Raw genomic sequence first — 22,435 nt, forward strand, 5'->3', positions numbered from 1 at the left:
AATTGCTTCGCTGGATTAACCATGGCTACAAACCTCGGGAAGAATACTCTGGTATTTGCTTTTGACAAAGAATCCCGTCCTGTTCAGCCGACATCCCTGGAAATAGATGACTGGATTACACAGGTAATTGGTCTAAATTCTGAAACCGTTCATACCTGGCAACTGGATCAGGAAAAATACTGTGTTTTTGTCAAGTTAATCAGTGCTTCGACTGTTGATAAAGTGTTACGAAAGTGGGGCTATGAAGTAGATTTTGTGCATAGAAATGGTTATAAAAGTAAGTTTTCCATCTATAGAGCGGACATTCATTACAAAACCGTTCGTGTCTTGAATCTCCCCATTGAAATTGAAAATGATAAGATTAAGGAAGCTCTTTTAAACTATGGAGACGTTAAATCAATTGCAAATGAAAGATGGTCGCCTCGCTTTAAACTGCAGTGTTTTAACGGGGTCCGCTGTGTAGAGATGGACGTTAAGACGAATATTCCGTCTCACATAACTGTTTGTGGGTATAAGGCACAAATTGTTTATACAGGTCAGGAAGCTACATGTCATATATGTAACGAAACCGGCCACTTCAGACAGGAATGTCCGCGGCGAACTGTGTGCTTAAAAGTAATTTGATACAGCGTCAGAAGCTTACCTTAAATGATCTGTTACCAAAGAATAGCCCGGAACAACTGGTTGAGGATGTTAACGCAGCGGGACAAGCTGATGTCTCCCTTCACGATAACAGTCAATTTCCCCCGTTAACAAAAAAAGGAAACCCCGTTGCCACTACTCGTGAAACTGAAATGCAACCGAAAAAACGACCTCTGGAGATAACTGATAGTTGTTCAGAGGACGAGCTGTCTTGTCCCACTCCCTCACTTCGCAAGCAAAAACAGTGCGATGAGAAGGCAGAGGAACCTGAAGGCAAAATGCGAATGGAAACTAATGAACAGAAAGATAATACACATACGGTACCAGAAAATGAAAGGGGTGTAAGCAGCATTAATTTGCAAGAAACAACAGGTGCAGTAGCCGATTGCAAAGATCAGAATCTATCTGTTAATAAACAAATTCAGGGAGAGGATGCAAAACTGCAGTCTCCATTTGTTTCCCTCGATCAGAAAGTGAGTGAAATTAATAAAGAACGAGGAAGTGGTGGCCAAACTGAAATCACGGTCAACACCTCAGGACAGGCGCCGGCAACCGAAATTGCTAAAGCGTCTGCTGCTGCTCCAGATAAGCCGCGAAGTAAAATACCGACGCAACCAAATGAGAATGTAGCTCGTAACCAAGGGAAGGGAAAATCCAGTAGGGGCGACCCAAGCCCAAAGAATGTTCAGTCCGAAACGGTCGTACACGAATCACTGGAGGAAAAATCAGAAAGTTTACCAGGAAATCAGTCTGCTTGCGGTACAAGAGAAAACATCAGAAGTAGAAAAAAAACGGGACAGTAACTAATAAACTGATTGAAGTGTTATTCCATGTTCAGCCTTCCGAGAAAACTGTTACAGCTTAACTGAACCCTGAACCACAGTAAACTAAATTAGTTCAACAAAACAACTACATAGTGACAGCACAATGACGCAATCTTATTCTGTCACCACTATAAACATAAATAAAATCACGACCAGTTTGAAATTATCGGCCCTTAAGGAATTTTTGTACGAATCCGCGACTGATATTGCCCTGTTACAAGAAGTTCTAATTTCGGATTTGGTAATTCCCGGTTTTGTCAGTTACATAAATGTGTCTCCCGAAACAAGTGTTGGAACAGCTATTTTGGTAAGGGAAGGGATTACAGTAAGCGAGGTGGAACGACTGGAATCCGGAAGGGGAATAGGACTAAATATCTATGATGTGACTATCATCAACTTGTACGCCCCTTCAGGAAGTTCTCATCGAGCTGACAGATCACGTTTCTTCAAAGATGACTTGATATACTTGTTAAGGAAATCTCCAAGACAGTTATTACTTGGAGGTGATTTTAATTGTGTTTTAAATCGAAAAGATCAGTTACCTAATTTTAATTTCTCAGGTGAACTAAAACAACTAGTTACTGGTTTAGAGTTAAAGGATATATGGGAAATCAAATACCCCTCCACTGTTGAGCTCACTTATGTCACGGCAACATCACGTAGCAGGATTGATAGACTATATATTTCTAAAAATCTTGTAACTTCCGTGACAAAAGTAGAAACCATTCCTACGTACTTTTCAGACCATTCAAGTGTCTTAGCTTGCATAAATCTAACAAGACAGCCGGTTCGCCGATTCAAGAATCAGTGGAATTTGAACACTTCCTTGTTAGTTAATCATGATTTAGAAGATCTGATTAAAGAAACATGGGCAATATGCCTGCGAGCCCGTAGTAGATATGCCACTGCTATTGACTGGTGGGTTAAAATGGCAAAGCCAAAGTTGAGGAAAGTTCTAATTCAATACAATGCCCAGAGCGCAAGGGAAATGAAATGCACTATAGAGTATTACTATTCCGTTTTGAGAGATCTATATGATCAAGTCTCAGCAGGTTCCTCACTTCGGATAGCAGACATAAAAAAAGTCAAAGCCAAGTTACTTAATATCAAGAGAAGTCAAATGGAAGGGTTGAAAATAAAATCGAAGGCAAATTCGGTGTCAGCAGATGAAACTGCTTCCCTATATCATTTAGTGAAGCATACGAAAAACTGGAGAAGGACTTTTATTGAAGAAATTCGAACAAAAAACGGCACGATTCTCAGAACCCAGCAGGATATCATGGACGAGATTTATCGCAATTATTGCGAGCTATATTCTGTACATCAAAGTAGTGATGCTTCCTTGGAAGAATTCCTTGACATCCTAGCCCCACAGCTGACAGAAGATGACAACGAAAATTTTCTCGAGGTTGCCAGTGAAGAAGACGTGTATGAGACTCTGTGCGCCTCGCCACCAAAAATATCCCCAGGACCGGATGGTCTGCCAGCAGAGTTTTACATCCGTTACTGGCCAATAGTAGGTGCGAAACTCACGGACAATGTAAATGAGGTTATTCAGGGTAAAATGATTCCGGCTGAGTTTAAGGAGAGTAAAATTGTTCTGGTGCCAAAAAATAATGGAAACAAAGACTTAAATAATTTTCGTCCAATTTCACTGCTGAATTCTGATTATAAATTAATAGCTAGAATAATAAACAAGAGAATTTCATGCCTTACAGATAAAATTATTAGTCAACATCAGAATTGTGCGCAAGGCAGAACCATTTTTCAAAATCTAGCGGAATTCAGGGATATCATTGCAATAACTTCTGTAACAAACATAAAGTGTGCTTTATTGTTTTTAGATTTTTATAAGGCGTTGGATGTAGTAAACCATGAATATCTTCTACACACTTTGAAGAAAATAGGTTTCAACGATAGGGTTATACAGTTGATTAAGAACATAGCAACTGGAATAAATGCTAAAATGGCGGTGAATTGTCAACAATCCAGGCCGATGCAAATACAACGAGGTGTTCCTCAAGGAAGTCCTCTGTCCATGTCGCTTTTCGCAATTTCACTGGAACCTTTCCTCCGACATGTCCATGTTACATTAAAAGGCTTAACATTATCAGGAAACAAAACAGTTATAAGAGCCTATGCTGACGATATAGGGGTCATTATAAGGAATAATTACGAGGTAACCACGCTAGCAACAGTGATTGATTCGTACTGTAGAGCATCTGGAGCCAATGCAAACGGAAAAAAAAGTAAGATGTTAAATCTCAGAGGTTTTGATAATATCAACGTCGAGTGGGCAAAATTAGTCCGACAACATAAAACACTTGGGATCACCCTGACAGCATGCCCTATGAAAATGACTGCTTTAAATTGGAAAGTAGCAGCAGATAAAGTGCAAGGAGCCATTGTAGAGAATTTAACTCGATATATGAACCAAGTTCAAAGAACACAGTATATCAACTCATGCATCCTTGCTAAGGCTTATTATACTGCCCAGCTGTTTCCAATACCGAGAATGATAGCGAGGAGAATAATGTCCAAAATCACAAAATTTTTGTGGAGAGGTGAAGTGTTCAGAGTACCTGCTAAAGTAGCCACTTTAGATCCTAAAAATGGTGGACTAGGATTAACTGATATAACGGATAAAGCCTCTGCTCTTTTTATCAAAAGGCAAGTTAATTTAATAAGAGACTCGCGAGAAATCATAACCAGCCAACTTTTCGAGATCATTAAACCTCCAAGCCTGCTTCCCCCGATTGACGAGCAGAATATCAACAGTCGCTTACAGCACGTGAGGATTTTCTATGTTGAGTTTAGTTGTCAGTGTCGAACTCAGGCAGTCCCGACACTTAACATCGAGAGCCATAATGCGGGAACGAAAGAAAAGCGAAGGAAGAAACAAAATAGAACGACAGTTTCCAAACATTGAGTGGACTGAGATTTGGAAAAACATTAGTTCTAATGTGCTCACGTCTAACATAAAAACGTCATGGTACAAGACAGTTAACAACATAGTTAGCACCAATGAAAGACTGCACGCAATCGGACTCTGTGAAACAAATTTATGTCAACAATGCCATCTAGTTGACACAGTAATTCATAGATATACTTGCAGTGGTCACATGAATAGTTGGAAGTGGATCCGGGAGCAAATAGCTCTGATTACAAGAACATCCCCTGAGTATATATCGCTGTCATTGATACACAGGCCTGAAGCACGCTATTTCCCAGAAGCAAAAATTAACGCTGTGTACTGGTTGCTGGGAAATTTTGTTAACTACGTCCTTAACAAATTAGGATCCGATAGCATCATAGAGTTCAAGGTACATATGCTGTGTGAGTTCCACAAAATTAGAAGCTATTCGAATCACAAGAAAAATTTCGGTAATATGCTAAAAATTGTATTTGAAAGAATGGGCATTGGTTAATGTAAAAAAGAAGACTGTGTTGACAGTGATGTATTGTAGTTACCTTAAGGATACTATTTTTAAGATTTTACAGTATATTTATGATGTGTGCTTTCTCTATTTCAGAGAGTAGTTTTTTGAAATTTATAAGCTAATGTACAGAACTTATGTGACATTGAGATTGTGTGTCTAATAGTGCCATACACAAAACATGAAAGGTGCATTATTGGCTTATACTAGAAATTTCGAAATAGACAGTTTTTATAGAAATCTCCTTATCGATTGGTTAAAACCATATTCAATGGCTGGCACATTGCGCTGTTCATTTTTGCAGTGAAAAAACTGATTATATAGATCTGATCACTTCAAATACTTAGATTCACTTAATGTCCAGAAAGTGTAGTTGGAAGGCTAGTCAACTTTATTATATATCTCCTTTCCGCCATTCTCAAGTATTTATGTTTAATTTAATTCTTCTGGTGATTTAGTCAGCAACACAATCTTCTGTTGTCTTTCCTTAATGTCAGCGCAATTGAAATGATCAAACCGCTTTGTTTAAATAACTACATGTATGTTTAACTTAGAATTTATTTGCAATGTGTAACATTGTTTTTTTTTTTAATAAAAGTTTTATATATATATATAAAATAGCTCAGTTGGCAGAGCGTTAGACTGAAGATCTAAAGGTCCCTGGTTCGATCCCGGGTTTCGGCAGGTATTCATTTTGATGCGACGCCAATGGAATTACTCTGCGTTTGTGATAATGCAACTACCGCTGACAACAAAAATGACTCTCTCCTGTAGCTGTTCTGGTTGCCTAGTGCATGCCGTAAGAGGAACTCACTAGACAACTAACTCCCTTAGAAGCAAAAGAATTAAAAATATCCTACCGACTGCATTCCTTTTTCTGTGTCAGGTGGTGAAGAACGTCTTCAACGGAACCGTGAAATGAGCGAAAACGTGGGAAACATTGCATTCGAAATGCTTGTGAATTTTCCAATTGCCCAGTGAGTGTCGACAAAACACGTAAATTCTCTGCTCCAACGTATGAGACGTAACAACTGGTGCAATTTGTTGTTGCATCATGTGCCAGCAGTCTTCGATAGTGTGTTACGAGCTTAGCGCGATAAGTTTGTAGACAGCATTTAGGCGACGTTTTATTAGTAACAGCCCCATACAGCGATTGCACAACAGTAAAGGACATGAGTCAATGTATAGTTGTGCATCGTGGGAGGTTTCACAGCGTCGTGTGAGCCCGGATAGCTCAGTCGGTAGAGCATTAGGCGTTTAAGCTAAGGGTCCAGGGTTCAAGTCCCTGTCCAGGTGGAGATTTTAATACTTTGATAGCGATTCGTCTGGTAGCGCTGGAAACGTTACGGAAAATAATGCAGCTACGCCGTTTTCTGACACCACAGTGCTTTAAACGGTAGCAGTTGCACCGCGCTAACGGCAGTCGTGGCCGAGTGGTTAAGGCGTCCGACTCGAAATCAGATTCCCTGTGGGAGCGTAGGTTCGAATACTACCGGCTGCGTGCGATTTTGCGTAAAGAGGAGCAAACATTTTCGCACACATGTGACATGCGTGGGCGAATGCGGGTGCAAACCAGTGATGCCATTCTCAACAAGACGAAAATTTCCGTTTTAAGAATACTGAGTTTTCGCGACGACCGCTGCTTACTGTGGCTATCGGTTCACCTCACACTGACGCTGGTACTGCAGCACAGATGTGCTCGAAAGTGATGGAGAGAGCGAACATTTCAGATTCTTTTTAAGAATCGCAATTTCAATCATTCGAGTGCGGCAAAAGCAGTGGTGCAGCGTTTCTTTTCTTAAGATCTCGCAGCTGCTTGGAGGTATGTCCATCGTTCTAAGGCGCCAGAAAACTAGCGTCAGCGGTGCGTCAGTGGGAAGTCGGTGAAGTCGCCATTGGAGCCATAAGCCAGTAATTACGACATGCGAATCACTCGCACACCACGCAGCTGTACGATAATGCTCGTGCGTGGGCCCGCATAGCTGAGTCGGTAGAGCGTTAGGGTCCTGGGTTCAAGTCCCTGTCTGGGCGAAAATGACTACACTTTCGTAGCGGCTAATGGAAACCCTAGAGAAAAGAGTGAGGCCACGCCGTTTTGTGCCATCAGATTGCTTCTGAAGATGGCGGTTTCACTTGTCGGGAGTCGCTTCCGCCACCGGCAGTCGTGGCCGAGTGGTTAAGGCATCTGACTTGAAATCAGATTCCCTCTGGGAGCGTAGGTTCGAGTCCTGCCGGCTGCGAAAATTTTCTCGCTCTCAAAAGGCGGACGTTCAGCTGCATCCTAGCAGTTGCGTCACTACTAAACACGTGGGTCACCAGCAATGTGCAGTGTTATTTGATCCAGGGCGCAGCGTTACAGTCGCGCCCAGAAGCCGCAGCTCATCTCCGCGTCTCACAGCCGTCCACCAGGTGTTAGTACAAGTGTCGCCTCACTGGGCAGTGCAGATGTGTCCATTTTAGCTTGCAGACGATGACGTGTAGCAATTTATGAGCTAACGCAGGTGGAATGTTTTACCGTGCGTATCTGCTAGATACTGCCTCTCATACGGTGGAGAGGCTCACTCCTTCTCGTGTCTCGTTCTCTGCACACGAGTTGCCCCTGGCATCGATATAGCACGGGTTTGCTAGCGTCAGCGAAGTCAATATTACACGAATCGAGTCGACATGTTTGCTTGTTACGATGACGGAAGCAGAAGAAATGTGTGTGGAACTTCACTGCATCGCCTGCTCGCCTTTCAGCGCCCCTGTGTCTTATCAGACGAAGGTGACTGTGAAACTGGCAACGAGGCAGACGTGAACGAACACATGCAAATGGCCGCCTTGAACGTCAGCCGAAATAGCTCAGTTGGGAGAGCGTTAGACTGAAGATCTAAAGGTCCCTGGTTCGATCCCGGGTTTCGGCAGGTATTCATTTTGATGCGACGCCAATGGAATTACTCTGCGTTTGTGATAATGCAACTACCGCTGACAACAAAAATGACTCTCTCCTGTAGCTGTTCTGGTTGCCTAGTGCATGCCGTAAGAGGAACTCACTAGACAACTAACTCCCTTAGAAGCAAAAGGATTAAAAATATCCTACCGACTGCATTCCTTTTTCTGTGTCAGGTGGTGAAGAACGTCTTCAACGGAACCGTGAAATGAGCGAAAACGTGGGAAACATTGCATTCGAAATGCTTGTGAATTTTCCAATTGCCCAGTGAGTGTCGACAAAACACGTAAATTCTCTGCTCCAACGTATGAGACGTAACAACTGGTGCAATTTGTTGTTGCATCATGTGCCAGCAGTCTTCGATAGTGTGTTACGAGCTTAGCGCGATAAGTTTGTAGACAGCATTTAGGCGACGTTTTATTAGTAACAGCCCCATACAGCGATTGCACAACAGTAAAGGACATGAGTCAATGTATAGTTGTGCATCGTGGGAGGTTTCACAGCGTCGTGTGCCCGGATAGCTCAGTCGGTAGAGCGTTAGGCGTTTAAGCTAAGGGTCCAGGGTTCAAGTCCCTGTCCAGGTGGAGATTTTAATACTTTGGTAGCGATTCGTCTGGTAGCGCTGGAAACGTTACGGAAAATAATGCAGCTACGCCGTTTTCTGACACCACAGTGCTTTAAACGGTAGCAGTTGCACCGCGCTAACGGCAGTCGTGGCCGAGTGGTTAAGGCGTCCGACTCGAAATCAGATTCCCTGTGGGAGCGTAGGTTCGAATCCTACCGGCTGCGTGCGATTTTGCGTAAAGAGGAGCAAACATTTTCGCACACATGTGACATGCGTGGGCGAATGCGGGTGCAAACCAGTGACGCCATTCTCAACAAGACGAAAATTTCCGTTTTAAGAATACTGAGTTTTCGCGACGACCGCTGCTTACTGTGGCTATCGGTTCACCTCACACTGACGCTGGTACTGCAGCACAGATGTGCTCGAAAGTGATGGAGAGAGCGAACATTTCAGATTCTTTTTAAGAATCGCAATTTCAATCATTCGAGTGCGGCAAAAGCAGTGGTGCAGCGTTTCTTTTCTTAAGATCTCGCAGCTGCTTGGAGGTATGTCCATCGTTCTAAGGCGCCAGAAAACTAGCGTCAGCGGTGCGTCAGTGGGAAGTCGGTGAAGTCGCCATTGGAGCCATAAGCCAGTAATTACGACATGCGAATCACTCGCACACCACGCAGCTGTACGATAATGCTCGTGCGTGGGCCCGCATAGCTGAGTCGGTAGAGCGTTAGGGTCCTGGGTTCAAGTCCCTGTCTGGGCAAAAATGACTACACTTTCGTAGCGGCTAATGGAAACCCTAGAGAAAAGAGTGAGGCCACGCCGTTTTGTGCCATCAGATTGCTTCTGAAGATGGCGTTTTCACTTGTCGGGAGTCGCTTCCGCCACCGGCAGTCGTGGCCGAGTGGTTGCGGGTGGACTAAGATGTATTTGAATTAGAGGAAGTAAAACAAAGCACTCCTCTTAAATGACTGCGGAAAATCTCCATTCTTACCAAGGAAAGTAATTGCATTATATAAAAAAAAGAATTTTTAAGAGGAAGGAATGGAACGGCACGTTGCAGTGAAAATGAAAAACTTTCAGGTACCGTGTGTTACAGCAATATACTATACATGACAGACTGGTGAAGAGCTGTTTCTTGGCAAGAGAGCAGTGCTGAATTTCTTTTACCAAACATTTTAACATTGTTCCAGGTTTACAAAGCAACATGACAAATGCTGCGGAGTGCCCTACACTGTCTTGTTCAGTTACGCTGGAATGGCTGAATTCACAGAATTGTGTTGTGAGAAAATCTGCTCTTAAGAATGTCATTTTAAGGCTCATCAGAAATGAGTTCAGGGAAATATTTCTTGAAATCCTGACAGAAAAAGGAACTTCTGTTAACAACAGGTTCCAATTGAAAGGGATAACAGTTCACAAAAAATTTATGGCAGAAGGGAAAGCATCGATAAATTTTCAACTTCAAAAATTAATTTTATTGATTTCAAATGCACCACCGGTAAACCTTCTGACGTTCCTGAAGACCGTATTTATAAAATTAAGTGCAGATACTGCTTCTACCAAGGTTCCCATTAAATCTAGGTTACTGTCTGCAAAAGATAAAATAATGCAAGAAATAAGTCCAGTTACTCTGCAAGAGGTAAATAAAGCAAAGGCAAAAGTAAGCTTACCGAATACTGTAACTACACCACCAACTGGGAAGAAGAGGCCATTGCAAACAATGCAAGTAATGGGCACCAAGAAAATTCGGATAGCCTCAGGTCTAGACCCCTGTCCTTTAACAGATGAGCAAAAGCAGGTGTTAGAAGCAGCTCTTAAGGGCCAAAACATATTTTTTACAGGTAGTGCTGGTACTGGTAAGTCCTACCTACTTCAGCGAATTCTAGGAGCATTACCTCCAGATGTTACAGTAGCCACAGCTAGCACAGGTGTGGCAGCCTGTCAGATAGGTGGTGTAACATTGCACTCATTTGCAGGAATAGGAAGTGGTCAGGCTTCCAAAGAACGCTGTATTGAATTGGCTACTCGCCCACAGGTTCAGCAGATGTGGAGAAAATGTCGTCATCTAATAATAGATGAAATTTCTATGGTTGAAGGAGAATTTTTTGAGAAACTGGACTATGTTGCCCGAATAGTGAGGAACAATGAGAGACCATTTGGAGGAATACAGCTTATCCTGTGTGGTGACTTTCTTCAGCTTCCACCAGTTTGTCGTGATGCAAAACCTGGTCAAGCAAAAATTTGTTTCCAGAGTGCTGTCTGGGACCAGGTTATACATACAAGCTTTGAACTTAATAAAGTGCATCGCCAGGCAGATCCAGAATTCATTAAAATTTTGCAAAATGTACGGATCGGCAGGATCACTCCAGAAATTTCGGATAAGTTAATATCTACGTCGAAACATAAGATTGAAGTGGAAGGAATACTTGCAACAAGATTGTGCAGCCATATGCAAGATGCAGATTTGATCAACCGTACTAAAATGGGAGAGTTGCCAGGGATGCCAGCTATTCGTTTCAGTTCCAGAAAAGAGTATGTTATTCGTCCAGATCGCTGGGTTGTGAAAGCTGCTGGAGGTACAATACTTACAAGAAAGCAGCTACCACTTAGACTTGCATGGGCTTTCTCAATTCATAAATCACAGGGCTTATCACTGGACTGTGTGGAAATGTCTCTATCACGTGTGTTTGAGGCAGGTCAGGCATATGTTGCTCTGTCCAGAGCAAAGAATTTTGATACATTGAGGGTTCTTGACTTTGATCCTAAACAGGTCTGGGCAAATCCAGAAGTTTTGGCCTTTTATAGGAAATTTCGGCGAACTCTACATGCCATGGAAATTGTTCCTTTAGGCAAAAAAGCCAGAAAACATTACTAAAAGTAAATTAGTTTCATTAATTTTGTTTCATTTTGACACTGTACTTTGGTGCAATTCTAAATAAAATTTTCAGATTTTTTAAAAAAAAAAAAAAAAAAAAAAAGTGGTTAAGGCGTCTGACTTGAAATCAGATTCCCTCTGGGAGCGTAGGTTCGAGTCCTGCCGGCTGCGAAAATTTTCTCGCTCTCAAAAGGCGGACGTTCAGCTGCATCCTAGCAGTTGCGTCACTACTAAACACGTGGGTCACCAGCAATGTGCAGTGTTATTTGATCCAGGGCGCAGCGTTACAGTCGCGCCCAGAAGCCGCAGCTCATCTCCGCGTCTCACAGCCGTCCACCAGGTGTTAGTACAAGTGTCGCCTCACTGGGCAGTGCAGATGTGTCCATTTTAGCTTGCAGACGATGACGTGTAGCAATTTATGAGCTAACGCAGGTGGAATGTTTTACCGTGCGTATCTGCTAGATACTGCCTCTCATACGGTGGAGAGGCTCACTCCTTCTCGTGTCTCGTTCTCTGCACACGAGTTGCCCCTGGCATCGATATAGCACGGGTTTGCTAGCGTCAGCGAAGTCAATATTACACGAATCGAGTCGACATGTTTGCTTGTTACGATGACGGAAGCAGAAGAAATGTGTGTGGAACTTCACTGCATCGCCTGCTCGCCTTTCAGCGCCCCTGTGTCTTATCAGACGAAGGTGACTGTGAAACTGGCAACGAGGCAGACGTGAACGAACACATGCAAATGGCCGCCTTGAACGTCAGCCGAAATAGCTCAGTTGGGAGAGCGTTAGACTGAAGATCTAAAGGTCCCTGGTTCGATCCCGGGTTTCGGCAGGTATTCATTTTGATGCGACGCCAATGGAATTACTCTGCGTTTGTGATAATGCAACTACCGCTGACAACAAAAATGACTCTCTCCTGTAGCTGTTCTGGTTGCCTAGTGCATGCCGTAAGAGGAACTCACTAGACAACTAACTCCCTTAGAAGCAAAAGGATTAAAAATATCCTACCGACTGCATTCCTTTTTCTGTGTCAGGTGGTGAAGAACGTCTTCAACGGAACCGTGAAATGAGCGAAAACGTGGGAAACATTGCATTCGAAATGCTTGTGAATTTTCCAATTGCCCAGTGAGTGTCGACAAAACACGTAAATTCTCTGCTCCAACGTATGAGACGTAACAACTGGTGCAATTTGTTGTTGCATCATGTGCCAGCAGTCTTCGATAGTGTGTTACGAGCTTAGCGCGATAAGTTTGTAGACAGCATTTAGGCGACGTTTTATTAGTAACAGCCCCATACAGCGATTGCACAACAGTAAAGGACATGAGTCAATGTGTAGTTGTGCATCGTGGGAGGTTTCACAGCGTCGTGTGAGCCCGGATAGCTCAGTCGGTAGAGCATTAGGCGTTTAAGCTAAGGGTCCAGGGTTCAAGTCCCTGTCCAGGTGGAGATTTTAATACTTTGGTAGCGATTCGTCTGGTAGCGCTGGAAACGTTACGGAAAATAATGCAGCTACGCCGTTTTCTGACACCACAGTGCTTTAAACGGTAGCAGTTGCACCGCGCTAACGGCAGTCGTGGCCGAGTGGTTAAGGCGTCCGACTCGAAATCAGATTCCCTGTGGGAGCGTAGGTTCGAATACTACCGGCTGCGTGCGATTTTGCGTAAAGAGGAGCAAACATTTTCGCACACATGTGACATGCGTGGGCGAATGCGGGTGCAAACCAGTGACGCCATTCTCAACAAGACGAAAATTTCCGTTTTAAGAATACTGAGTTTTCGCGACGACCGCTGCTTACTGTGGCTATCGGTTCACCTCACACTGACGCTGGTACTGCAGCACAGATGTGCTCGAAAGTGATGGAGAGAGCGAACATTTCAGATTCTTTTTAAGAATCGCAATTTCAATCATTCGAGTGCGGCAAAAGCAGTGGTGCAGCGTTTCTTTTCTTAAGATCTCGCAGCTGCTTGGAGGTATGTCCATCGTTCTAAGGCGCCAGAAAACTAGCGTCAGCGGTGCGTCAGTGGGAAGTCGGTGAAGTCGCCATTGGAGCCATAAGCCAGTAATTACGACATGCGAATCACTCGCACACCACGCAGCTGTACGATAATGCTCGTGCGTGGGCCCGCATAGCTGAGTCGGTAGAGCGTTAGGGTCCTGGGTTCAAGTCCCTGTCTGGGCGAAAATGACTACACTTTCGTAGCGGCTAATGGAAACCCTAGAGAAAAGAGTGAGGCCACGCCGTTTTGTGCCATCAGATTGCTTCTGAAGATGGCGGTTTCACTTGTCGGGAGTCGCTTCCGCCACCGGCAGTCGCTGCCGAGTGGTTAAGGCATCTGACTTGAAATCAGATTCCCTCTGGGAGCGTAGGTTCGAGTCCTGCCGGCTGCGAAAATTTTCTCGCTCTCAAAAGGCGGACGTTCAGCTGCATCCTAGCAGTTGCGTCACTACTAAACACGTGGGTCACCAGCAATGTGCAGTGTTATTTGATCCAGGGCGCAGCGTTACAGTCGCGCCCAGAAGCCGCAGCTCATCTCCGCGTCTCACAGCCGTCCACCAGGTGTTAGTACAAGTGTCGCCTCACTGGGCAGTGCAGATGTGTCCATTTTAGCTTGCAGACGATGACGTGTAGCAATTTATGAGCTAACGCAGGTGGAATGTTTTACCGTGCGTATCTGCTAGATACTGCCTCTCATACGGTGGAGAGGCTCACTCCTTCTCGTGTCTCGTTCTCTGCACACGAGTTGCCCCTGGCATCGATATAGCACGGGTTTGCTAGCGTCAGCGAAGTCAATATTACACGAATCGAGTCGACATGTTTGCTTGTTACGATGACGGAAGCAGAAGAAATGTGTGTGGAACTTCACTGCATCGCCTGCTCGCCTTTCAGCGCCCCTGTGTCTTATCAGACGAAGGTGACTGTGAAACTGGCAACGAGGCAGACGTGAACGAACACATGCAAATGGCCGCCTTGAACGTCAGCCGAAATAGCTCAGTTGGGAGAGCGTTAGACTGAAGATCTAAAGGTCCCTGGTTCGATCCCGGGTTTCGGCAGGTATTCATTTTGATGCGACGCCAATGGAATTACTCTGCGTTTGTGATAATGCAACTACCGCTGACAACAAAAATGACTCTCTCCTGTAGCTGTTCTGGTTGCCTAGTGCATGCCGTAAGAGGAACTCACTAGACAACTAACTCCCTTAGAAGCAAAAGGATTAAAAATATCCTACCGACTGCATTCCTTTTTCTGTGTCAGGTGGTGAAGAACGTCTTCAACGGAACCGTGAAATGAGCGAAAACGTGGGAAACATTGCATTCGAAATGCTTGTGAATTTTCCAATTGCCCAGTGAGTGTCGACAAAACACGTAAATTCTCTGCTCCAACGTATGAGACGTAACAACTGGTGCAATTTGTTGTTGCATCATGTGCCAGCAGTCTTCGATAGTGTGTTACGAGCTTAGCGCGATAAGTTTGTAGACAGCATTTAGGCGACGTTTTATTAGTAACAGCCCCATACAGCGATTGCACAACAGTAAAGGACATGAGTCAATGTATAGTTGTGCATCGTGGGAGGTTTCACAGCGTCGTGTGCCCGGATAGCTCAGTCGGTAGAGCGTTAGGCGTTTAAGCTAAGGGTCCAGGGTTCAAGTCCCTGTCCAGGTGGAGATTTTAATACTTTGGTAGCGATTCGTCTGGTAGCGCTGGAAACGTTACGGAAAATAATGCAGCTACGCCGTTTTCTGACACCACAGTGCTTTAAACGGTAGCAGTTGCACCGCGCTAACGGCAGTCGTGGCCGAGTGGTTAAGGCGTCCGACTCGAAATCAGATTCCCTGTGGGAGCGTAGGTTCGAATCCTACCGGCTGCGTGCGATTTTGCGTAAAGAGGAGCAAACATTTTCGCACACATGTGACATGCGTGGGCGAATGCGGGTGCAAACCAGTGACGCCATTCTCAACAAGACGAAAATTTCCGTTTTAAGAATACTGAGTTTTCGCGACGACCGCTGCTTACTGTGGCTATCGGTTCACCTCACACTGACGCTGGTACTGCAGCACAGATGTGCTCGAAAGTGATGGAGAGAGCGAACATTTCAGATTCTTTTTAAGAATCGCAATTTCAATCATTCGAGTGCGGCAAAAGCAGTGGTGCAGCGTTTCTTTTCTTAAGATCTCGCAGCTGCTTGGAGGTATGTCCATCGTTCTAAGGCGCCAGAAAACTAGCGTCAGCGGTGCGTCAGTGGGAAGTCGGTGAAGTCGCCATTGGAGCCATAAGCCAGTAATTACGACATGCGAATCACTCGCACACCACGCAGCTGTACGATAATGCTCGTGCGTGGGCCCGCATAGCTGAGTCGGTAGAGCGTTAGGGTCCTGGGTTCAAGTCCCTGTCTGGGCAAAAATGACTACACTTTCGTAGCGGCTAATGGAAACCCTAGAGAAAAGAGTGAGGCCACGCCGTTTTGTGCCATCAGATTGCTTCTGAAGATGGCGTTTTCACTTGTCGGGAGTCGCTTCCGCCACCGGCAGTCGTGGCCGAGTGGTTGCGGGTGGACTAAGATGTATTTGAATTAGAGGAAGTAAAACAAAGCACTCCTCTTAAATGACTGCGGAAAATCTCCATTCTTACCAAGGAAAGTAATTGCATTATATAAAAAAAAGAATTTTTAAGAGGAAGGAATGGAACGGCACGTTGCAGTGAAAATGAAAAACTTTCAGGTACCGTGTGTTACAGCAATATACTATACATGACAGACTGGTGAAGAGCTGTTTCTTGGCAAGAGAGCAGTGCTGAATTTCTTTTACCAAACATTTTAACATTGTTCCAGGTTTACAAAGCAACATGACAAATGCTGCGGAGTGCCCTACACTGTCTTGTTCAGTTACGCTGGAATGGCTGAATTCACAGAATTGTGTTGTGAGAAAATCTGCTCTTAAGAATGTCATTTTAAGGCTCATCAGAAATGAGTTCAGGGAAATATTTCTTGAAATCCTGACAGAAAAAGGAACTTCTGTTAACAACAGGTTCCAATTGAAAGGGATAACAGTTCACAAAAAATTTATGGCAGAAGGGAAAGCATCGATAAATTTTCAACTTCAAAAATTAATTTTATTGATTTCAAATGCACCACCGGTAAACCTTCTGACGTTCCTGAAGACCGTATTTATAAAATTAAGTGCAGATACTGCTTCTACCAAGGTTCCCATTAAATCTAGGTTACTGTCTGCAAAAGATAAAATAATGCAAGAAATAAGTCCAGTTACTCTGCAAGAGGTAAATAAAGCAAAGGCAAAAGTAAGCTTACCGAATACTGTAACTACACCACCAACTGGGAAGAAGAGGCCATTGCAAACAATGCAAGTAATGGGCACCAAGAAAATTCGGATAGCCTCAGGTCTAGACCCCTGTCCTTTAACAGATGAGCAAAAGCAGGTGTTAGAAGCAGCTCTTAAGGGCCAAAACATATTTTTTACAGGTAGTGCTGGTACTGGTAAGTCCTACCTACTTCAGCGAATTCTAGGAGCATTACCTCCAGATGTTACAGTAGCCACAGCTAGCACAGGTGTGGCAGCCTGTCAGATAGGTGGTGTAACATTGCACTCATTTGCAGGAATAGGAAGTGGTCAGGCTTCCAAAGAACGCTGTATTGAATTGGCTACTCGCCCACAGGTTCAGCAGATGTGGAGAAAATGTCGTCATCTAATAATAGATGAAATTTCTATGGTTGAAGGAGAATTTTTTGAGAAACTGGACTATGTTGCCCGAATAGTGAGGAACAATGAGAGACCATTTGGAGGAATACAGCTTATCCTGTGTGGTGACTTTCTTCAGCTTCCACCAGTTTGTCGTGATGCAAAACCTGGTCAAGCAAAAATTTGTTTCCAGAGTGCTGTCTGGGACCAGGTTATACATACAAGCTTTGAACTTAATAAAGTGCATCGCCAGGCAGATCCAGAATTCATTAAAATTTTGCAAAATGTACGGATCGGCAGGATCACTCCAGAAATTTCGGATAAGTTAATATCTACGTCGAAACATAAGATTGAAGTGGAAGGAATACTTGCAACAAGATTGTGCAGCCATATGCAAGATGCAGATTTGATCAACCGTACTAAAATGGGAGAGTTGCCAGGGATGCCAGCTATTCGTTTCAGTTCCAGAAAAGAGTATGTTATTCGTCCAGATCGCTGGGTTGTGAAAGCTGCTGGAGGTACAATACTTACAAGAAAGCAGCTACCACTTAGACTTGCATGGGCTTTCTCAATTCATAAATCACAGGGCTTATCACTGGACTGTGTGGAAATGTCTCTATCACGTGTGTTTGAGGCAGGTCAGGCATATGTTGCTCTGTCCAGAGCAAAGAATTTTGATACATTGAGGGTTCTTGACTTTGATCCTAAACAGGTCTGGGCAAATCCAGAAGTTTTGGCCTTTTATAGGAAATTTCGGCGAACTCTACATGCCATGGAAATTGTTCCTTTAGGCAAAAAAGCCAGAAAACATTACTAAAAGTAAATTAGTTTCATTAATTTTGTTTCATTTTGACACTGTACTTTGGTGCAATTCTAAATAAAATTTTCAGATTTTAAAAAAAAAAAAAAAAAAAAAAGTGGTTAAGGCGTCTGACTTGAAATCAGATTCCCTCTGGGAGCGTAGGTTCGAGTCCTGCCGGCTGCGAAAATTTTCTCGCTCTCAAAAGGCGGACGTTCAGCTGCATCCTAGCAGTTGCGTCACTACTAAACACGTGGGTCACCAGCAATGTGCAGTGTTATTTGATCCAGGGCGCAGCGTTACAGTCGCGCCCAGAAGCCGCAGCTCATCTCCGCGTCTCACAGCCGTCCACCAGGTGTTAGTACAAGTGTCGCCTCACTGGGCAGTGCAGATGTGTCCATTTTAGCTTGCAGACGATGACGTGTAGCAATTTATGAGCTAACGCAGGTGGAATGTTTTACCGTGCGTATCTGCTAGATACTGCCTCTCATACGGTGGAGAGGCTCACTCCTTCTCGTGTCTCGTTCTCTGCACACGAGTTGCCCCTGGCATCGATATAGCACGGGTTTGCTAGCGTCAGCGAAGTCAATATTACACGAATCGAGTCGACATGTTTGCTTGTTACGATGACGGAAGCAGAAGAAATGTGTGTGGAACTTCACTGCATCGCCTGCTCGCCTTTCAGCGCCCCTGTGTCTTATCAGACGAAGGTGACTGTGAAACTGGCAACGAGGCAGACGTGAACGAACACATGCAAATGGCCGCCTTGAACGTCAGCCGAAATAGCTCAGTTGGGAGAGCGTTAGACTGAAGATCTAAAGGTCCCTGGTTCGATCCCGGGTTTCGGCAGGTATTCATTTTGATGCGACGCCAATGGAATTACTCTGCGTTTGTGATAATGCAACTACCGCTGACAACAAAAATGACTCTCTCCTGTAGCTGTTCTGGTTGCCTAGTGCATGCCGTAAGAGGAACTCACTAGACAACTAACTCCCTTAGAAGCAAAAGGATTAAAAATATCCTACCGACTGCATTCCTTTTTCTGTGTCAGGTGGTGAAGAACGTCTTCAACGGAACCGTGAAATGAGCGAAAACGTGGGAAACATTGCATTCGAAATGCTTGTGAATTTTCCAATTGCCCAGTGAGTGTCGACAAAACACGTAAATTCTCTGCTCCAACGTATGAGACGTAACAACTGGTGCAATTTGTTGTTGCATCATGTGCCAGCAGTCTTCGATAGTGTGTTACGAGCTTAGCGCGATAAGTTTGTAGACAGCATTTAGGCGACGTTTTATTAGTAACAGCCCCATACAGCGATTGCACAACAGTAAAGGACATGAGTCAATGTATAGTTGTGCATCGTGGGAGGTTTCACAGCGTCGTGTGCCCGGATAGCTCAGTCGGTAGAGCGTTAGGCGTTTAAGCTAAGGGTCCAGGGTTCAAGTCCCTGTCCAGGTGGAGATTTTAATACTTTGGTAGCGATTCGTCTGGTAGCGCTGGAAACGTTACGGAAAATAATGCAGCTACGCCGTTTTCTGACACCACAGTGCTTTAAACGGTAGCAGTTGCACCGCGCTAACGGCAGTCGTGGCCGAGTGGTTAAGGCGTCCGACTCGAAATCAGATTCCCTGTGGGAGCGTAGGTTCGAATCCTACCGGCTGCGTGCGATTTTGCGTAAAGAGGAGCAAACATTTTCGCACACATGTGACATGCGTGGGCGAATGCGGGTGCAAACCAGTGACGCCATTCTCAACAAGACGAAAATTTCCGTTTTAAGAATACTGAGTTTTCGCGACGACCGCTGCTTACTGTGGCTATCGGTTCACCTCACACTGACGCTGGTACTGCAGCACAGATGTGCTCGAAAGTGATGGAGAGAGCGAACATTTCAGATTCTTTTTAAGAATCGCAATTTCAATCATTCGAGTGCGGCAAAAGCAGTGGTGCAGCGTTTCTTTTCTTAAGATCTCGCAGCTGCTTGGAGGTATGTCCATCGTTCTAAGGCGCCAGAAAACTAGCGTCAGCGGTGCGTCAGTGGGAAGTCGGTGAAGTCGCCATTGGAGCCATAAGCCAGTAATTACGACATGCGAATCACTCGCACACCACGCAGCTGTACGATAATGCTCGTGCGTGGGCCCGCATAGCTGAGTCGGTAGAGCGTTAGGGTCCTGGGTTCAAGTCCCTGTCTGGGCAAAAATGACTACACTTTCGTAGCGGCTAATGGAAACCCTAGAGAAAAGAGTGAGGCCACGCCGTTTTGTGCCATCAGATTGCTTCTGAAGATGGCGTTTTCACTTGTCGGGAGTCGCTTCCGCCACCGGCAGTCGTGGCCGAGTGGTTGCGGGTGGACTAAGATGTATTTGAATTAGAGGAAGTAAAACAAAGCACTCCTCTTAAATGACTGCGGAAAATCTCCATTCTTACCAAGGAAAGTAATTGCATTATATAAAAAAAAGAATTTTTAAGAGGAAGGAATGGAACGGCACGTTGCAGTGAAAATGAAAAACTTTCAGGTACCGTGTGTTACAGCAATATACTATACATGACAGACTGGTGAAGAGCTGTTTCTTGGCAAGAGAGCAGTGCTGAATTTCTTTTACCAAACATTTTAACATTGTTCCAGGTTTACAAAGCAACATGACAAATGCTGCGGAGTGCCCTACACTGTCTTGTTCAGTTACGCTGGAATGGCTGAATTCACAGAATTGTGTTGTGAGAAAATCTGCTCTTAAGAATGTCATTTTAAGGCTCATCAGAAATGAGTTCAGGGAAATATTTCTTGAAATCCTGACAGAAAAAGGAACTTCTGTTAACAACAGGTTCCAATTGAAAGGGATAACAGTTCACAAAAAATTTATGGCAGAAGGGAAAGCATCGATAAATTTTCAACTTCAAAAATTAATTTTATTGATTTCAAATGCACCACCGGTAAACCTTCTGACGTTCCTGAAGACCGTATTTATAAAATTAAGTGCAGATACTGCTTCTACCAAGGTTCCCATTAAATCTAGGTTACTGTCTGCAAAAGATAAAATAATGCAAGAAATAAGTCCAGTTACTCTGCAAGAGGTAAATAAAGCAAAGGCAAAAGTAAGCTTACCGAATACTGTAACTACACCACCAACTGGGAAGAAGAGGCCATTGCAAACAATGCAAGTAATGGGCACCAAGAAAATTCGGATAGCCTCAGGTCTAGACCCCTGTCCTTTAACAGATGAGCAAAAGCAGGTGTTAGAAGCAGCTCTTAAGGGCCAAAACATATTTTTTACAGGTAGTGCTGGTACTGGTAAGTCCTACCTACTTCAGCGAATTCTAGGAGCATTACCTCCAGATGTTACAGTAGCCACAGCTAGCACAGGTGTGGCAGCCTGTCAGATAGGTGGTGTAACATTGCACTCATTTGCAGGAATAGGAAGTGGTCAGGCTTCCAAAGAACGCTGTATTGAATTGGCTACTCGCCCACAGGTTCAGCAGATGTGGAGAAAATGTCGTCATCTAATAATAGATGAAATTTCTATGGTTGAAGGAGAATTTTTTGAGAAACTGGACTATGTTGCCCGAATAGTGAGGAACAATGAGAGACCATTTGGAGGAATACAGCTTATCCTGTGTGGTGACTTTCTTCAGCTTCCACCAGTTTGTCGTGATGCAAAACCTGGTCAAGCAAAAATTTGTTTCCAGAGTGCTGTCTGGGACCAGGTTATACATACAAGCTTTGAACTTAATAAAGTGCATCGCCAGGCAGATCCAGAATTCATTAAAATTTTGCAAAATGTACGGATCGGCAGGATCACTCCAGAAATTTCGGATAAGTTAATATCTACGTCGAAACATAAGATTGAAGTGGAAGGAATACTTGCAACAAGATTGTGCAGCCATATGCAAGATGCAGATTTGATCAACCGTACTAAAATGGGAGAGTTGCCAGGGATGCCAGCTATTCGTTTCAGTTCCAGAAAAGAGTATGTTATTCGTCCAGATCGCTGGGTTGTGAAAGCTGCTGGAGGTACAATACTTACAAGAAAGCAGCTACCACTTAGACTTGCATGGGCTTTCTCAATTCATAAATCACAGGGCTTATCACTGGACTGTGTGGAAATGTCTCTATCACGTGTGTTTGAGGCAGGTCAGGCATATGTTGCTCTGTCCAGAGCAAAGAATTTTGATACATTGAGGGTTCTTGACTTTGATCCTAAACAGGTCTGGGCAAATCCAGAAGTTTTGGCCTTTTATAGGAAATTTCGGCGAACTCTACATGCCATGGAAATTGTTCCTTTAGGCAAAAAAGCCAGAAAACATTACTAAAAGTAAATTAGTTTCATTAATTTTGTTTCATTTTGACACTGTACTTTGGTGCAATTCTAAATAAAATTTTCAGATTTTTAAAAAAAAAAAAAAAAAAAAAAACGTGGTTAAGGCGTCTGACTTGAAATCAGATTCCCTCTGGGAGCGTAGGTTCGAGTCCTGCCGGCTGCGAAAATTTTCTCGCTCTCAAAAGGCGGACGTTCAGCTGCATCCTAGCAGTTGCGTCACTACTAAACACGTGGGTCACCAGCAATGTGCAGTGTTATTTGATCCAGGGCGCAGCGTTACAGTCGCGCCCAGAAGCCGCAGCTCATCTCCGCGTCTCACAGCCGTCCACCAGGTGTTAGTACAAGTGTCGCCTCACTGGGCAGTGC

The 22,435-nt window shown here is 44.1% G+C and overlaps 3 protein-coding genes and 16 non-coding genes across 19 annotated transcripts; all 19 read left to right on the forward strand.

Annotated features, from left to right (window-relative positions):
• Positions 1-6,126: 6,126 nt before the first annotated feature.
• Positions 6,127-6,199, forward strand: Trnak-uuu. The gene has a single exon. It is a non-coding gene; the product is annotated as a tRNA-Lys (tRNA).
• Positions 6,200-6,322: 123 nt separating this feature from the next.
• Positions 6,323-6,404, forward strand: Trnas-cga. The gene has a single exon. It is a non-coding gene; the product is annotated as a tRNA-Ser (tRNA).
• Positions 6,405-7,061: 657 nt separating this feature from the next.
• On the forward strand, positions 7,062-7,143 carry Trnas-uga. The gene has a single exon. It is a non-coding gene; the product is annotated as a tRNA-Ser (tRNA).
• Positions 7,144-7,733: 590 nt separating this feature from the next.
• Trnaf-gaa lies at positions 7,734-7,806 on the forward strand. Its single transcript has one exon. It is a non-coding gene; the product is annotated as a tRNA-Phe (tRNA).
• Positions 7,807-8,343: 537 nt separating this feature from the next.
• Positions 8,344-8,416, forward strand: Trnak-uuu. The gene has a single exon. It is a non-coding gene; the product is annotated as a tRNA-Lys (tRNA).
• Positions 8,417-8,539: 123 nt separating this feature from the next.
• Positions 8,540-8,621, forward strand: Trnas-cga. Its single transcript has one exon. It is a non-coding gene; the product is annotated as a tRNA-Ser (tRNA).
• Positions 8,622-9,337: 716 nt separating this feature from the next.
• Positions 9,338-11,310, forward strand: LOC124757191 (ATP-dependent DNA helicase PIF1-like). Its single transcript, XM_047249057.1, has one exon. The coding sequence runs from the start codon at positions 9,596-9,598 to the stop codon at positions 11,261-11,263; it is 1,668 nt and encodes a 555-aa protein (XP_047105013.1). The 5' UTR covers positions 9,338-9,595; the 3' UTR covers positions 11,264-11,310.
• A 714-nt stretch (positions 11,311-12,024) lies between these two features.
• Trnaf-gaa lies at positions 12,025-12,097 on the forward strand. Its single transcript has one exon. It is a non-coding gene; the product is annotated as a tRNA-Phe (tRNA).
• Positions 12,098-12,636: 539 nt separating this feature from the next.
• On the forward strand, positions 12,637-12,709 carry Trnak-uuu. The gene has a single exon. It is a non-coding gene; the product is annotated as a tRNA-Lys (tRNA).
• Positions 12,710-12,832: 123 nt separating this feature from the next.
• Trnas-cga lies at positions 12,833-12,914 on the forward strand. Its single transcript has one exon. It is a non-coding gene; the product is annotated as a tRNA-Ser (tRNA).
• Positions 12,915-13,571: 657 nt separating this feature from the next.
• On the forward strand, positions 13,572-13,653 carry Trnas-uga. The gene has a single exon. It is a non-coding gene; the product is annotated as a tRNA-Ser (tRNA).
• A 590-nt stretch (positions 13,654-14,243) lies between these two features.
• Positions 14,244-14,316, forward strand: Trnaf-gaa. Its single transcript has one exon. It is a non-coding gene; the product is annotated as a tRNA-Phe (tRNA).
• A 537-nt stretch (positions 14,317-14,853) lies between these two features.
• Positions 14,854-14,926, forward strand: Trnak-uuu. Its single transcript has one exon. It is a non-coding gene; the product is annotated as a tRNA-Lys (tRNA).
• A 123-nt stretch (positions 14,927-15,049) lies between these two features.
• Trnas-cga lies at positions 15,050-15,131 on the forward strand. Its single transcript has one exon. It is a non-coding gene; the product is annotated as a tRNA-Ser (tRNA).
• Positions 15,132-15,847: 716 nt separating this feature from the next.
• LOC124757193 (ATP-dependent DNA helicase PIF1-like) lies at positions 15,848-17,820 on the forward strand. The gene has a single exon (XM_047249058.1). It carries the CDS (start codon positions 16,106-16,108, stop codon positions 17,771-17,773), a length of 1,668 nt encoding a protein of 555 aa, XP_047105014.1. The 5' UTR covers positions 15,848-16,105; the 3' UTR covers positions 17,774-17,820.
• Positions 17,821-18,531: 711 nt separating this feature from the next.
• Positions 18,532-18,604, forward strand: Trnaf-gaa. Its single transcript has one exon. It is a non-coding gene; the product is annotated as a tRNA-Phe (tRNA).
• A 537-nt stretch (positions 18,605-19,141) lies between these two features.
• Trnak-uuu lies at positions 19,142-19,214 on the forward strand. The gene has a single exon. It is a non-coding gene; the product is annotated as a tRNA-Lys (tRNA).
• A 123-nt stretch (positions 19,215-19,337) lies between these two features.
• On the forward strand, positions 19,338-19,419 carry Trnas-cga. The gene has a single exon. It is a non-coding gene; the product is annotated as a tRNA-Ser (tRNA).
• A 716-nt stretch (positions 19,420-20,135) lies between these two features.
• Positions 20,136-22,108, forward strand: LOC124757190 (ATP-dependent DNA helicase PIF1-like). Its single transcript, XM_047249056.1, has one exon. It carries the CDS (start codon positions 20,394-20,396, stop codon positions 22,059-22,061), a length of 1,668 nt encoding a protein of 555 aa, XP_047105012.1. The 5' UTR covers positions 20,136-20,393; the 3' UTR covers positions 22,062-22,108.
• Positions 22,109-22,435: the final 327 nt, after the last annotated feature.

This window comes from Schistocerca piceifrons, unplaced genomic scaffold (assembly GCF_021461385.2).
Source record: "Schistocerca piceifrons isolate TAMUIC-IGC-003096 unplaced genomic scaffold, iqSchPice1.1 HiC_scaffold_543, whole genome shotgun sequence".
NCBI lineage: Eukaryota > Metazoa > Arthropoda > Insecta > Orthoptera > Acrididae > Schistocerca > Schistocerca piceifrons.